At 42.4% G+C, this 14990-nt stretch overlaps 1 protein-coding gene across 8 annotated transcripts in view; it reads left to right on the forward strand.

Annotated features, from left to right (window-relative positions):
- The window catches only part of SMAD1 (SMAD family member 1), a 77243-nt gene extending 74069 nt beyond the window's left edge, over positions 1 to 3174 (forward strand). For all 8 annotated transcript variants that reach the window (XM_027117095.1, XM_027117101.1, XM_027117102.1 and 5 more), the window contains one exon: positions 1808 to 3174. In XM_027117095.1, coding sequence (XP_026972896.1) covers positions 1808 to 1951 — 144 coding nt within the window. In that variant the 3' untranslated portion in view covers positions 1952 to 3174. The remainder of the gene's footprint in view (positions 1 to 1807) is intronic.
- Positions 3175 to 14990: the final 11816 nt, after the last annotated feature.

Consider the following 14990-nt stretch of genomic DNA (forward strand, 5'->3'; position numbering starts at 1 on the left):
AAAAAAAAAAAAAAAAAAAAAAAAAGGGTGGCTGCAGTTGGGGAACTGTGGTGATCATTACTGAGGTCCCCTGATAAGTCTATTGTTATTGAAGGACCACTCTAGGAGAATTTATGACTCCAATGCTCTAATTGGCTTTCTCCTCAAACTTATTTCTTATGGATTACCCAATCAATTTTAATGATTTTACTTCTACACATTTTTAAGTATTGACTTTTACACAAGTAAAAACCACCGTTACGCTGATAAAAAAGTGTTTATAGTGCAAAGATATGCATTAAAAATGTATTAGATTTCATTTATTCAGCAAACATTTTTAGCACCATTCCAGAGAATTAATAACAGAGATGAAAAAGCGCCTAAAGTGTCTAGCTTCAAGATGCTGATGGCCCAGTCTGTGTTTAATTATAATATAAAGTGGTAAGTATTGGAATGAAGGGTTATACAGGCTATAATGGACATAGCTAGGAAGCTGGATTTGGAGAGTTAAAGATAAACATCTTATTTTAAACCCCCTGCTGACATGACAAAGGGCAGCTACTTTATTATACATTAGCAAAAAAAATTTACACATGGTACAACATTGTTCTTTATTATCATAAGGACTGCATACTTTGCCCTCTCACACTTAGCATCCTAGAGAAAGGATATAGAACGTTTTACTAATATTAATAGCCAATTTTGTACTATTTTTTAAAGATGATCATTTTTGGACTTTAATATAAAACACATACTTTATAAATTAGTTGCATAGTAAACTCCGCATATCTGAAAACTCCAAGTCATTTCAGCTGAACAAGTGTTTCTGGAGCTTCTGCTTTGTGCCAGTCACTGTGCTAGACGTTTGAGATCAAAGATAAATAAGATCTGGTCTCTGCCTTCAAAGAACTTACTATCTAATGTAGGAAACATGCACATAAATCTTCTGCTTAAACTTAGCAGTTTGTTGATATATGTACAAATGCATGGATGTTTATACATATGCAGTTCATGTATCACAACTTTCTCTTGCAAGTTCTGATATTCAGGTACGTTTCTTGAAATTCCTGGGGTAGGTAGATAGCAGAGATAAATAGAACCTGGCCTTGTCTGACATCCCTCAGGAAACAAGGGTTTATCAGGCCCTTGTATGCCATCATCCACCATACCAGTGAGGTTTTGATCTTTGCAATGGCAAAACTATTTTTCTCTTTTGTACAGGGACTTGCTTCTGTCAGCTTTCATGTCTTAATTCAGTAATCCTGAAGCTGCCTGGCAAGCTACCGTCTCGTACAGATGATTCAGGGCAATGGCTAGGTGTTACTAATTGATTCAAGGCAATGGTTAGGTGTTACTAATAGATTTTTGGATACTTACATGCTCCTGCCAGTTTTGCTTAGAGATTGAAAGGTCAAGCTCTGTGTTTATAGAGACTTCAGTGGCTAAATAGGAAGAAACAGAATGTCAGTTTGTCTTACACACCTTTTTCCTTATTTTCTTGATGGTGAAATGAGAATTTAACAACATCTGTCACAATATTATCAGTGAGATAATGGGCAATAAAAATGAAAGTTAGAAAGTATCTTTATTACAACAGCCTTATAATGTAGTTTGAAACTTTCATTCCCCAAGACCAGTACTTCTTAATCTGGAACCCATGTATGGCCTTTGGGGAGCTGTGAAATTGCCTGCCAAATCATGTGTGCACGTTTGTCTTGTGGAGAGAACCGGATCTTTAATCGGAGTGTCTGATTATGTGAGCTCTTTTTACTTCATAAGTTGAACCACTGAGTCAAACAAGTTAAATGACCTCCCATGTTGTTTCTAGGGTTGGGGAGCAGAATACCACCGCCAGGATGTTACTAGCACCCCCTGCTGGATTGAGATCCATCTGCATGGCCCCCTCCAGTGGCTGGATAAAGTTCTTACCCAGATGGGTTCACCTCATAATCCTATTTCATCTGTGTCTTAAAACGGCCTCGGGCTTCTGCCTTTTGAAAACTATTGAGCCTTGCATGTACTTGAAGGATGGATGAGTCAGACACCATCTGAACTGACAAAGGAGCCTTGATAATACTTGACCTCTGTGACCAACTGTTGGATTCAGAAATTTAAAAACCTGGGTAACATACTGTTGATATAAGAACCTGTTTAGTTTACATTGTAACATTCTATTGTAAAATCAACTAAAATGCATACTTTTAGCAGGACTTCGTGTATAGTTAAAGGAGAGATGGCCAAGCCAGGGACAAATCATCTATTGGAAAAACGGTCCTAAGAGATTCTGTTGTGTTTGGCACTTTAAGGTCATCGTTTGGCAGAAGCTGAGCATTAATAGTCTTTCTGACGTGTGTTTTTATCAGGTTTAGAGCCCATGTGGAGTCTTCTCACGTGGGTTTTCATAATATTTTAAAACTATTTGTTTAGTAATGGTTTTTGTTTGTTCGTTTTTTTAAGTAAAGGTTAATCTTGGTGATATACATAGTAATCTTTCTAAAATTGTATGCTGACCATAATGCTGTCAGAATAATGTTAGGCATATGCTCTTTGCTAAATATATATGTACAGAATATTTGGAAGTTAAGAATTGATTAGACTAGTGGATTTAGGAGTATTGGAGGGGGCGGGGGGAGAGGGAAATGACAAATGTAGAATATACTGTAAAAATTCAGTTTGTTGCTTTAAAGAAACAAACTGATGTCTGAATTTTGCTGTGTTTCAATTTTTTAGAGATTTTATCCTACCTTTTTTTTTTTCTCATCTTCTGTCCCATCCTCTCCAAAAAACAGTTATGCAGCTGGTTAATTCATATAACTGTGAGAGCAAATGAATAATTCCTACTATTCTGAAATTGACTGCCTGTATGTTTCAGTACCAATTGTATGGAGTGCTTGAATTTAATAAGGAGTTTTTATGGAGTTTACAATACAGAAATAGGCTTTAATTTTCAAGTGAATTGTTTGCCAAACCTAGTAACTCTGTTAAATATTTGGAGGATTTAAGGAACATCTCAGTTTAAATCCATTTCAAACTTTTTAAGTTTTTTTGTACTGTGTTTGGTTTTATTTTTCTTCTGCTAATCTTTTATATTCACTTACGCTCTCGTACATTGAGTACTTTTATTCCAAAACTAGTGGGTTTTCTCTACCGGAAATTTTAAATAAACCTGTCATTATTGCTTACTTTGATTAAAAATTTGTTGTTTCCTTTCTTCACGCACAAGATTTTAAAATTAATAAAGTTCACCACTCTCTTGAGAGATTTTTCTCAAATATTCTTTGCCAAACATAACAAACTAGATGACTGAAAACCTAAATTGCAGAGACAGGGAGACTGAATCATGAAAAGAGCAGAGTCACTTTAAATCAGAAAAGAAAAGACATATGGAACTTTAAAAATTAAGAAAAAGCTAACTCGCACAACCTGGAATTCCAGATCTAAACATACCTTCTCGTGTGAGCAGTGTCTGTAGCGGCCATTATTGGTGAATGCCTCGCAGTCCACCAAAAGTCCCAGTTTCTAAACTTCAGATGAGGATGCAAGGATGAATGTGAAAGGACGTAACATTGTGGGAAGAAGGAGAACTAAAACTGCAGCGAGACAGGATGATCGCTTCTGCCATCTACTTGTGACTGGGATGAGCCCATCCTCTCTCTCAGCCCCACCTCACCCCCAAAATGGAGTTTGCCCACGGAGGACACAGATTTGGGGAGACTCAGATTCTTCCCTGGCCAAATAGATGCCTCTGTTTCTCCCGTACGTTTTTGTACCTCTTTCCCAGAGGTATTTATCAGCCCCTTCTATTCCCCAAACTATGACCAAGCAGAAATTTCTGCTGCATCTTGCTGTCTCCAAAGGCATCATGGTGTTAAGTGTAGAAAGCCCTGAATGGAAGACCTCTGTTATAACACACATTCATGCTTTGCTAGGGCATTTCGCTTCTGTGAACCTCTGTGTCCTCATCTGTAAAATGGAGATAATGTCGTCGTGTCCTCATCACAGGTTGAGGGGAGGATCTGTTGGAAGAAAAATGTGTTTGAATATACCTGGCAAACATAACTGCCATGCAAGTATGGGCTCACTCTTTGCTTTGACCCCCCCGTACTCTGTTTTCTCACTTACCTGCTATCATTCCTGGCACAGGTGATCTGGATACACAGTGGTGACTGGTGAGCTGTAATATAAGGAGATTAATAAAACTATCAGGCTTCAGCAATGAAGTATAACTGGAAATTGTCTAAGAATAAAGAACTCAGGTCAGGATTTCTCACCTTGTTCCTAGTGGACAGCTATTTTTTGCTTTCCCGAGTTCCTGGGGCTGCCTGCTAGGACAGTTATGCAAGGGGTTAAGTGGTGTAGCTATGCTGGCAGCCAGCTTGGAGATCTACCAGGTGAAACCCCCAGATTGTCCAGGAGATTGAAATGTACTGGGTCCACGACCCTAGGAGTTGGCAGTGTGGCCCTCATACAACTGCAATTATTTGTATTTTTGGTGAAATCCTAGGACTGTTGTCATCAGCCATAGGAGGCTTTAAGTCTCCAGGAAGTTTTTAATTAAAGGAATGAAAAAGTCAAAGCAACCATTTGTTTGGATTACTAGAAAAAACTTAAGCTAGTTCAAACAAACAAGGCAATGTGAACTGTTTTATAGTAGACATGTTTTCTGCCCTAAGAGAGCACTAGGTGGGATGATTAGAAGTGGAGGGCCCTGCAGCCACTGCTTCACTTCACTACTTCATAGAATTAGACCTCCAGCAAGTTTCTGAACTTTTCTGCACCTATTTCCTCATCTGTCAAAACAGGCAGTGGGACTTCCCTGGTGGCTCAGTGGTTAAGAATCCGCCTGCTAATGCAGGGAACATGGGTTCGAGCCCTGGGCCAGGAAGATCCCACACGCCGTGGAGCAACTAAGCCCGTGCACCACAGCTACTGAGCCTGCGCTCTAGAGCCCGCTAGCCACAACTACTGAGCCCACGTGCCACAACTACTGAAGCCCGTGCGCCTAGAGCCCATGCTCTGCAACAAGAGAAGCCACCGCAATGAGAAGCCCGCGCACCGCAACGAAGAGTAGCCCCCGCTCGCTGCAACTAGAGAAAGCCCGCGCACAGCAATGAAGACCCAACACAGCCAAAAATAAATAAATGAATGAATAAAAATTTTAAAAAAATGTAAAATAAAATAAGGCAAAATGAAAAGCATAGAGGAGAACAGAGGAAAGAAAAATGTTCGGACTCGGCTGAGTGGAGATCAATGAAGGTTTTAGAGAGAAAGTGGTGTTTAAGGTTGAACCTCGAAAGATGGAAGCATTTTGAAACTTTGAGGCAAGAGAACAGTCAGAGTAGAAGTGTGTGTGACAGTCACCCAGCATCGGCCCACCAATTTCCAAAGACCCGTCTCCAACCCACAGGGTTACTGTGGGATTTACCATACAGTATAATGTGATGTCCCTTCTGGCTACTGTCACGTGGTCCAGGCAGGGGCCTGTTCTGGGACTGGAAATAGGGAAGCGGGTTTTTCTGTGCCTGGCTGAAGCTATGGTAAACCTTGGGAATTGTTTCCTGCCATCTCTTCTGCTACCTGTGCTGGAGACAAAAAGTGAGAGAGAGAGGGTTCTCAGGGAATCCTGGTTCCTGGGTCTAGGATTTCCCAAGTGCTGCCATGTTCCTGTTCTTGGCTATCCTGGGACACACCAGAATCTTTAGGGAGAATCCCCTCTTCTGCTTCATGTAGTTTGATTTGCGTTTTTGTTACCTGCAAGCAAATGTGACTTAAGCAATACAAGTAAGGACACATTTGACTTTTTAAAGAGAGATCATTTTTATAGGTAATTTTAACCAAAGCAGTTCTTGTTCATGCAAGATTTTAAAAGTCCAAGACAGACAAAAAGAAGAAACAAAGTCACCTGTACTAACCCTTGATAAGTAAGGTTATCCTTGAACTAGGTGATTATGATAACCTGGCAGAGAGATACTCAGCAGGCTATAGGAAATTCAGGTCTACAGGTTGGTCTTATTAGAGAGATGATGATTGGCTCCATTTGTTAAGCAGTTACTGGCACCAGTCCTGTGCCAGCCACCGTGCAGGATGATAAAAGTAAACAAATCCTCGGCCCTGCCTCAAGGAACCTGCACCCTATTGATAGAGGCAGACAAGTGAATAGGCAATGACAGTGCTGTGACAGCGAGGGGCCAGAAGGGGATATAAACGGGACCAGAAGTGTAAGGGAAGACTTATAACAGGAGATGGTGCCTGCAGGCTCAGTCTTAGTGTGCTGGCTAGGAATGATATGGGCATGGGATGCGTGGGGAAGGATGTGAGCCAGGCAGGAGGGGCAGAGGGTGGGAGAGCCTGGCACCTTTGGGGGCAAAACTGCAGTGTAGCTGGAGTGTAGGGCAATTTGCAATGGTAAAGGAAGGAATGGAGGGGAAAGAAGGGGCCAGGTCATTAAAGATCTTGTATATGTAATACTAAAAAGGGACTAGGGACTAGGGAAGTCTAGGGACTTCCCCCCTAGAATTTTAGCTCCTAGACATCTCAACCTAGAAGTGGTTATGACAGTCCAGAGTCCAGGAGAGAATCTACGGTGAGGCATACACACAAGGAGCAGAGAGGAGCTAACGACATAAAAAAGAATCGTAGAAACCAAGGAGAGCGTGTCAATAAGGAGGATTTAAAGAACGACATGAAGAGAACAGATGCAGAAAGGTGAGAACTTAGAAAAGGTTTACGCTTGGTACTTAGGAAGTCCCTGGCGACCTTAGAAGTTTTGGGGGGGTGCATAAAGCCAACAGATAAGGGTTAGAGTGTCTGGACTAAAAAAGTGGAGGCAAAGAGCATTGAATCTAGAAAAGTTGAGTGGTGCGGAGAAGACAAGGAAGTGAATATGGTGGCTGGAGAGAGGACGATATGAGGAAGGCTGTGTTAGAACAGAGCTATCGCACGCCTGTGAGATGATGTGTGCCTCTTCGGTGAGGTCATCCACCACAAGAGGCTAAGGCTGGGCTGAGGAAGAGTGGAAAGGCCACGGCAGGTGCTGAAGAGAGGACTCAATCAGCAATAAGCTCGAGCCCTGGGAGAGCATCATTGGCAAAGCCGAGGTGGGGGACATGGCCTGGAAGTCGATCCCATCTTCATGGTTCCATAAAGGCTCTGGAATCGGGAATCGGGGGCAGGATTAGAGAAAAAGACTGTGGTAAAATTCCCAGAGTAGATTATTGACAAGGCAGTCCTGGGGAAACTCAAGGGGACTAATGACCATCAATGGAACGGTGGCCTAGGTGGTCCAGGCTAAGAAGCAAATGAGGAACGAGAAACCAAGCAGGAGTCGCTGGGAAACTGGGATGAGAACAGAGAGCATGTTTGGTGTGAATGACCACAGCCTGCTCTCCTTCCGTCACTCAGAGAAATTTGAAAATGCTGCATCTCAGACAATAAATCCTGAACCAAGGCCCTTCATAAAGGGTGCTTTGTGGGGTAGAGTTGTGAAAGTGGTTGGAGGAAAGAAAAGCAAGGAACCAAGAAGTAGGCTGAGAGGAGTTAAGTGTGTCATAAGGAAGAACAACTCTGACTCCATATTGGATCTGTTTCTTTGACTTTGTATTCTGTTGCTGTTGCTAGGAGTTAAGAATGTTGCCTAGAGCCTGAAATATACAGGATAGCTCATCCTCAAGGCTCTGACCTTTAAAGGGTTAACACTTTTCTATTCACATAGAAAAAGTTGCAGAGCAGAGAATAATGTTTGTCTTGCTGCAGGTTTATAGGAACATCATGACCTGACCTACATGGACAGCTGCAAGAACAAAGGATTCCGGCACCAAGAAGTTTGTAACAACCAGCCACAGCCCCTCCCCTTTGATAAACTTGGGGAAGATGGTTCTTTGGGACACTAGTCCACCATCTTCTTGGTCTGCTGGCTTTCCGACTAAAGTCACTATTCCTTGCTACACCTCGTCTCTTGATTTACTGGCCTGTCGTGGGGTGAGCAGTTAAGAGCTTGGACTAGGTAACAAGTGTTTTTGCCCATCATTGTGTCACCAGATAGTGCTTAACCCGTGATAGGTACTCCGTAAAAAAATGAATGAATGAATGATAGGGTCTAACAGCACGGATACTGAGGTCATTTAGGGTGATGGAGGAGACAGTGTAGGGGCTTACAGTGGAATTAGGGCAAGGGACCAGAAGAACTACTGTAGTGAGAAAAAAGACTCCAGAAGAACATCAGTCTTCAAGGGAAGATAAATGGGAAAGAAAGCCAGAGAGACTTAGGAGCGTCTATCAATTCATCCCAGGATCCGAGAGGGAGCAAAGTGAAAGGTGAAAAGCTTCCTTCTCCCCAGTGCTTGGCATATTTCACACACACAAATTTACGTCATCTATGTCTTTTAAAGATTCCCTGTGCCTGAGGTTTTGGAAAGGATTTCTGAAGAATTTCTTGCTCAGTTCATAGGGTTCGTGATACAGTTAAATAAAGTAGGAACTCAAGAAAGAGGAAACAGGTGTGGGGAGGAGTGACGTTGATGAAGCTCATGGGATAGAATTCTGGGCTCCTGGGAGTCTTATTTCTTGTATTTCAGGTTATAGACTAGTTGCTTCCCCAGATGATACGATGTCAACGATAATGTACATAATAAGAGCAGGGTCAGCAAGCGGAATGAATGGAAGACAGTGGGACGGACACAATAGCAGGACAGGAAGATGGTGATCCAAGCTGCTCTAGAACGTGAGGGCAGTCTCCTCCACTTCCCAAAGCACACCAGATTTCCAGCAGGCGAAAGAAGAGTAAAGTAGAAGAGCTGCTTGTCCACTGCCAGCTCTAGGGACCATGGGTGTGGAAACTTCGGGTGATTTCTGGGCTGATACAATACCAGCTGAATCATTTAGAGCAGTAGGTTTTTCTTAAAAGAGTATGTTTTGTATATTGCCTGCATTGGGTCTACAGTGTTTTCTTACACTAGCAGAACTTATTAAAAAGAAATAATTTGCCCAAGCCTTGGAAGTTATTGTACTAGATTTAGATTCATTACTAGGTTTCCCCCAACATAGTAGATGAGCTGTTAGCCTCCATGTTAGTTGATTTATTTGTTCCATATACATTTCTTATTTTTTTCTGGGAGAAGTGGGATTGGAAAAATTGTCGGTGGTTTACTGAAAAGTCTATTTTTATTGAGTCTGGTGACTTTTATCATTCTTAAATGGTTTTCAAGGCAGTGGTCCCCAAAGAGGGTGCTGTAGGGAATCCTGAGGGCTGCGGTTTCCCAAGCAGTGGAACTGAAAACCTCTTCGGCAGATCTGGAAGCTCGGTGCCGGCAACTGAGAGGCCATAATCCACTCCAGTTGAAACGTAACCTGATATTTAACAGGCAGGGCTGTATTATATTTAAAAGGTCGGGACTGACTTCTCTAAGGAAGACTTTGTGAAAAGCTGACAATGTGTAAATTCCCTCCTTGATCAGAAAACCAAATAAATCCAAGTAACACAGCTCTGCTCTCTTTATCCCTTAACACAGAGTAAGTTTTAAAAAGGAGAAAAAGAGAGAAGAAAAAAAGTGAAATTGAGCTGCTGTTACCCTTTAGGACTAGATACCCTTTGAGAACCTGAGGAAGAAAATATTCTTCTTTCCCTTGGTCTTGGGTCTGAGTCGCCTCCCCCTTATTTCCATCCCCTGTGGATGTGATTGTTGAGTCAGGGCACCTGAGTTATAGGGACCTGTTTGTAATGCCGGCTCCATCACTTTCGAGCTGTGTCATTTCAGGCAAGTGAATGAATGTCTGCGCTTCAGTCTCACTGTCTGTAAAATGGGAAAATAATAGCCATGTTCTCGTAGGTTGTGTGATTCACACTGAACGCTTGGTGCAGAGCCAGGCACGCCGTGAACGCTTAGTAGTGGCTTGGTGGCATTGGTGATGCTGACCCAGTGGGCTTCATAAATGCAGGCCTCTCAATAAAGGGGGGGGGGTAGGCTCTTTGGTACCTCTGGGAGTTGGTAGATGACCTGAAACCCGTAAGAATGTTTCAAATCCCCATAACAATAATAAACATTCTAGGAAAGAAAAATGCAGTGAGTTCTGGCAGAGGAAAAGAAAAAAAAAAAAAAAAAGAAATGCCCAGTGTGTAGCATAACTGATGTTAATAAAACCTAAATCTTGTCCATTTTCCCCTGATGCTTCCAACAAGAATCCCATCTGTGGAGTCTTTGTTTTGTTTTGTTTTTCTGCATTTTTCTTCTTTTTTTTAATTGAATGAAAGATTCTTTAAATTCTATAGTGCTTTACAATTTTCAAAAGTTTCACACACATGATTTCATATAATCCCATAATGACCCCCTTTTCTCCTCCACCCCATGTTGCCTCTCCCCCCTCCCCACTGGTAACCGCTAGTTTGTTCTCTGTATCTATGAATCTGCTTCTTTTTTGATTTATTCACTAGTTTGTTGTATTTTTTAGATTCCAAGTGAGTGATATCCATCTGTGGATTCTTGACTGAAGACGCTTGAGGTGACTATATTGAAAGTTTTATCCTATTTGCTAAATACTTGTGCTGTCAAGGTGCTTATAAATATTGATTTTCATTTACATCACTCCCTACGTCACCCTAATTTAGAGACTAACTCCTTGGTAGGACATCTCTTAGCCTGGTGACTTCTAATTCTAAAAACCTTTCTTTACTCCTGGTTCCATTTCTACTTGAATGTTTGCCACACCTGATCTCAGACCTGTAACTTTCACCACCAGTCTTAGGCTACTGCTAACTCCAAAGGATTCAAGCCACTCTTCCGTGCTTGCTTTCCCCCAGATTCTACTTCATCTGCTGAAAGAACGCACCACTGGGAATTCTCATCCGAGGTACATTCTCATCCTTTGCCACAACTTGAGCCATCGTCCTTCTGTGTAGTGCCACATTCCAGATTCTTGTTTATCCCTTTGTAGGCAAGGATTTATTCTGGTAGTGTAATTTTGTCTCCGCTGGTCGGGACACGGAAGGCTCGTGTTCTACTTCTGGAAGGGTATGATTCCTAACTGGGTGAAGTGGCAGCCACTCTGCCCTGGGTGTCTGCCTAAGTACACAGCAGATTCTACCCTTACCAGTCATCAGATATTAATAGCTCACTTGTATCTAGTAAAATCCATTAACTCAGGGCCCTACGAATTTTCCTACCCCACCCCCTTGCTTGCCTAAATATATTTAGAAACTTCAATTAACATAGGTCCTTTTGAGAGGAAGGAGACAAGATTAACCAATTTAACCTTTATAGGATATGTAATTCTACTTAAGCACAAGGCATTAAAGGTAACACCGTTAAGAAATGTCTCTGAAGCTAATCCCCGTAGGACACTAAAACGCTTTAAAATTTGAGCCCTTGAGAAGCCAGTCCCGATGGGGTGTGACATTGATCTATGCTTAAAATGGGTGGAGGATTTCTATATATATATTCCAGCCTCTGTTTTTTAGCTTCTGTTTTTGGGGAGACTGGGTGCAGGATGGAGTAAGGGAGAGAGAAAGGCTTTGAGTCAGAGAATGGCATCTTGATCCTGGCCCCAGAGCTCCCTTCGTGGTGACCTCTGTGAAGTTCTCCAGATCTTCTGAGGCCAGATTTTCTCTCTGTAAAGTGGGAAACAAACTCTTCAGGGATGTCGTAAAGATTAGGAGTGATTATGTAAAGTGCTGCTTGCCGTACCTGTCACCTGAGTTGATGCCCAATAAGCAGTAGTTACCATTATTATGTTTGGTTGAGTCGGAGGGGTGATTTATTTGTTAATTTATTTAGATTTGTTTGAAAATTCACTGTAACTGCCTTCAAATTCAAAAATATTAAAGTTGTATGGTATGAAAATTGTATATACATCTCAATAAAGGTAAAAAAAGGAAGATTTTTAAAATTTAGAAAAGGGGATCTATCAAATCCCCTTAGAAAACATTCAAGTGATTTTTCTTTAATAAATTTATTTATTTATTTATTTGGCTGCATTGGGTCTTCGTTTCTGCGCACGGGCTTTCTCTAGTTGCGGCGAGCGGGGGCTACTCTTTGTTGCCCTGCGTGGGCTTCTCATTGCGGTGACCTCTCTTGTTGCGGAGCACAGGCACTAGGGCACACGGGCTTCAGTAGTTGTGGCACACAGGCTCAGTGGTTGTGGCGCACAGGCTTAATTGCTCCGCGGCATGTGGCATCTTCCCGAACCAGGGCTCGAACCCATGTCCCCTGCGTTGGCAGGCGGATTCTTAACTGCTGTGCCACCAGGGAAGCCCACAAGTGATTTTTAAACCAAAAAATCTCAGGGCCTATTCTGTAGGTGACCAGTAAACATTGATTAATGGACTTCATCTGTAGTTTTTCATGAGAACAGGAGCCCAAGTTGTCCCTTAGGTATCCTGCCCTTAATGCAAACATTAATTGCTACTTTTATGATACAAAAGTAGTACTTTGTTATAAACTTCTTTTTAAAATTATTCCTTTAGCATGAATTAGTCATTGGTTGATGACCCCAGTCCGGGCTTAAGAGTAAAAATTTTGGACTAATTATATTCCTCCATTGAGGGATGAGATGAGGGCCCTTGGATATGAAGCACAAATTATTTCCCAATGCATGGAGTATGGTTGTCATAACAACCTTATAACAGAATAACCAATAACTGACATGGGCCACGTAGGAGGGGCCTTACTCTTCTCATGAGAAAAACTGTGGACGCGGTCCATTAATTTACGGACCACCCACAAACTCGGGGCTGGAATTTCAGTTTTAACATCGCTTTTGTTTCCTAGGAGAATTAGATAGCTTTTGCCTTCTTTATATGTTTTTAAATTTAAAAAACAGTTAAGGCGGAAAAAAACCCATATTATCTGAGAACTTCATTTTAGGGCAGGAGGAAGGGCACTATAAAGTATATTTTTTTAAGGAGGCATTGGGTCTCGAGTTTGAGAGCCAATGTCCTGCATGCACTGGCTTCTGCTTACGTCTCCCAGCTCACTTCATCGCACCCCAATCCAAATCCTCAAACACACCAAGCTCCTTCCCCCTGAGCTCCTCCGCACCAGCCCCTCCTCTTCCGCGAACGCTCCCTGCCCCGGTCCTTGCTCCCTGCTGTTTGCAGGATGACGCCTCCTTGAGTTTTACTTCCAGGGCCCTTGCTGACCTCTCTGGCAGGCGTGGCCCCGAGGCACTCGCTGTCACACCACCTACTTGAATTCTCTTTAGCCCTTGTCACCACCTGATTAGGGACCTTTTCTGTCTACGCCGCGGTGTATCCTCCGTGCCTTGAACATTGCCTGGGATATGGTAGGGGCCCAGTAAACATTTGTGGAATGAAAGAATGAATAAGATAAGGCAAGGTAAAGCATCTTGTTGGTGATAGATAAAGAGCATTCATCATTTGATCATATCTAAAACTGTAAGGTTTTGCCTTATGAAATAAAATATTAAGACACTTGAACCAATACTGTGGCAGGGGTGGCACCCACGCTCACCATTTCAGAGTCTGCAAATTAGCGCTAACTGAAAGTGATGTTCACAATATTTTGCAAGCTCTTTTTTTTCCGATTAGGTGTGGTGTTTTAGTTAAACTATTATATATTTGTGGGCATGTGTGTAGGGCATAAAAGCTCAGAAAAGTGAGATCTTGTTCAAACTGGGGTTAAAACCAAATGATAATGGATGAACATGAGGTCAGATGACTCCCAGCAAACTATTACTAACAAGCAAATTATCAGCATCAATAATTGGAGTAAAAGCATTGGGCTTAGATGAGCAAAAATTTATCCAGAGAGTATGCAAAGAGAGATGTGTGTGAAGGGTGGTAATTAACTTGCCTCCAGCCTCCCTCACCTCCAATCCATCCTCTACACCCTCTTTCTAAAATACCAATGTTACCTCTCTACTCTGACGGAAATCCTCCGGTAGGTCCTTATTGCCACATATGATGTGCATACTCATGAAAGCAATAAAGTGTCACTATTTGCAGAGCAGGCAAAGACCCTTCATAGTCCGGCTCCTCCCATCCCCTTGTATGTCCCCGCACAGGCCCTAAGCTCCAGTCACACTGGAACACTTGTCATCCTCACTCATGACAGTGGCTTGCTCTTACACAGCCCCTCCCTGAGAGGCCCTTCTGCTGCCTGGAAAATCCTAACTCATCATCAAGAAATACTGAGGCATCACCTCTTCTGTGTAGCCTCCCTGATGTCTGTCTCAGGCAGTGTTGGGTGCCCCTCTCTTATTCTCCCATTGCACTACCCTCAACAGACCCCCATTTTAAACAGTAAACATTTCTAGTGTAATTTTCATCATACTTCTCCACTCATCTAGCTGCTGTTTGCTTACAGGACTGTATCTTACTTATATTAGGCCTCCCGGTGCTACTATCCCCAGGCTTGGAATATAATAGCCACTCAGTACATGCTTGTCTGAATGAAAGAATGCATTCACTGAAAGCTTCATAACTCTTCTTGCTGGAGTAAACTGATATCCCAGAAGCTGCTATTTTAAATATCATTTTTATCCTTTGAGAATTGAACGTGATTCCCTTGGGAAAGCTCACTGAGTCTGAATGTGAGAGCTGGACTTTCTTTCCTTGGGATTCAAATGTTCCACCTCTTTCGAATATTGTTTAGTAAAAAGATGAATGGAGGCAAGTGAATATTTATGTATGTTAAAGTCAACAAGCTTTTACGGGGGGTGTTTGTGACCATAACACTATAATGAGGTTTCCAAGAGTGGAGGCTGCGGCCCAGCCTGGTTCACAGCTAAGCTGAGGCGGCCCAGCAGACAGTCACGGGGGAAAGAGCTCGAGGGACCAGGAGATCATGTAGCCCGCAGGCCCTCAGATGGTCCAAGTATGGGCTTTAGGTGTACAGTGATGAACCCCTGAAATCGCGTAGAAAATGCTTTGTGTATGCACCAACACGTATTTTTCCTGGAAGGGTGTATTTTCCCTGGGGGTAGATGGGACTGTAGATTTCACTACATTCTCAAAACCATCTGTGACCAGTAAAAGGTTAAGATACAGCCCACTATCAAGC

This window comes from Aethalodelphis obliquidens, unplaced genomic scaffold (assembly GCF_003676395.1).
Source record: "Aethalodelphis obliquidens isolate GAN/ISIS:26980383/991018 unplaced genomic scaffold, ASM367639v1 scaffold17, whole genome shotgun sequence".
Lineage (NCBI taxonomy): Eukaryota > Metazoa > Chordata > Mammalia > Artiodactyla > Delphinidae > Aethalodelphis > Aethalodelphis obliquidens.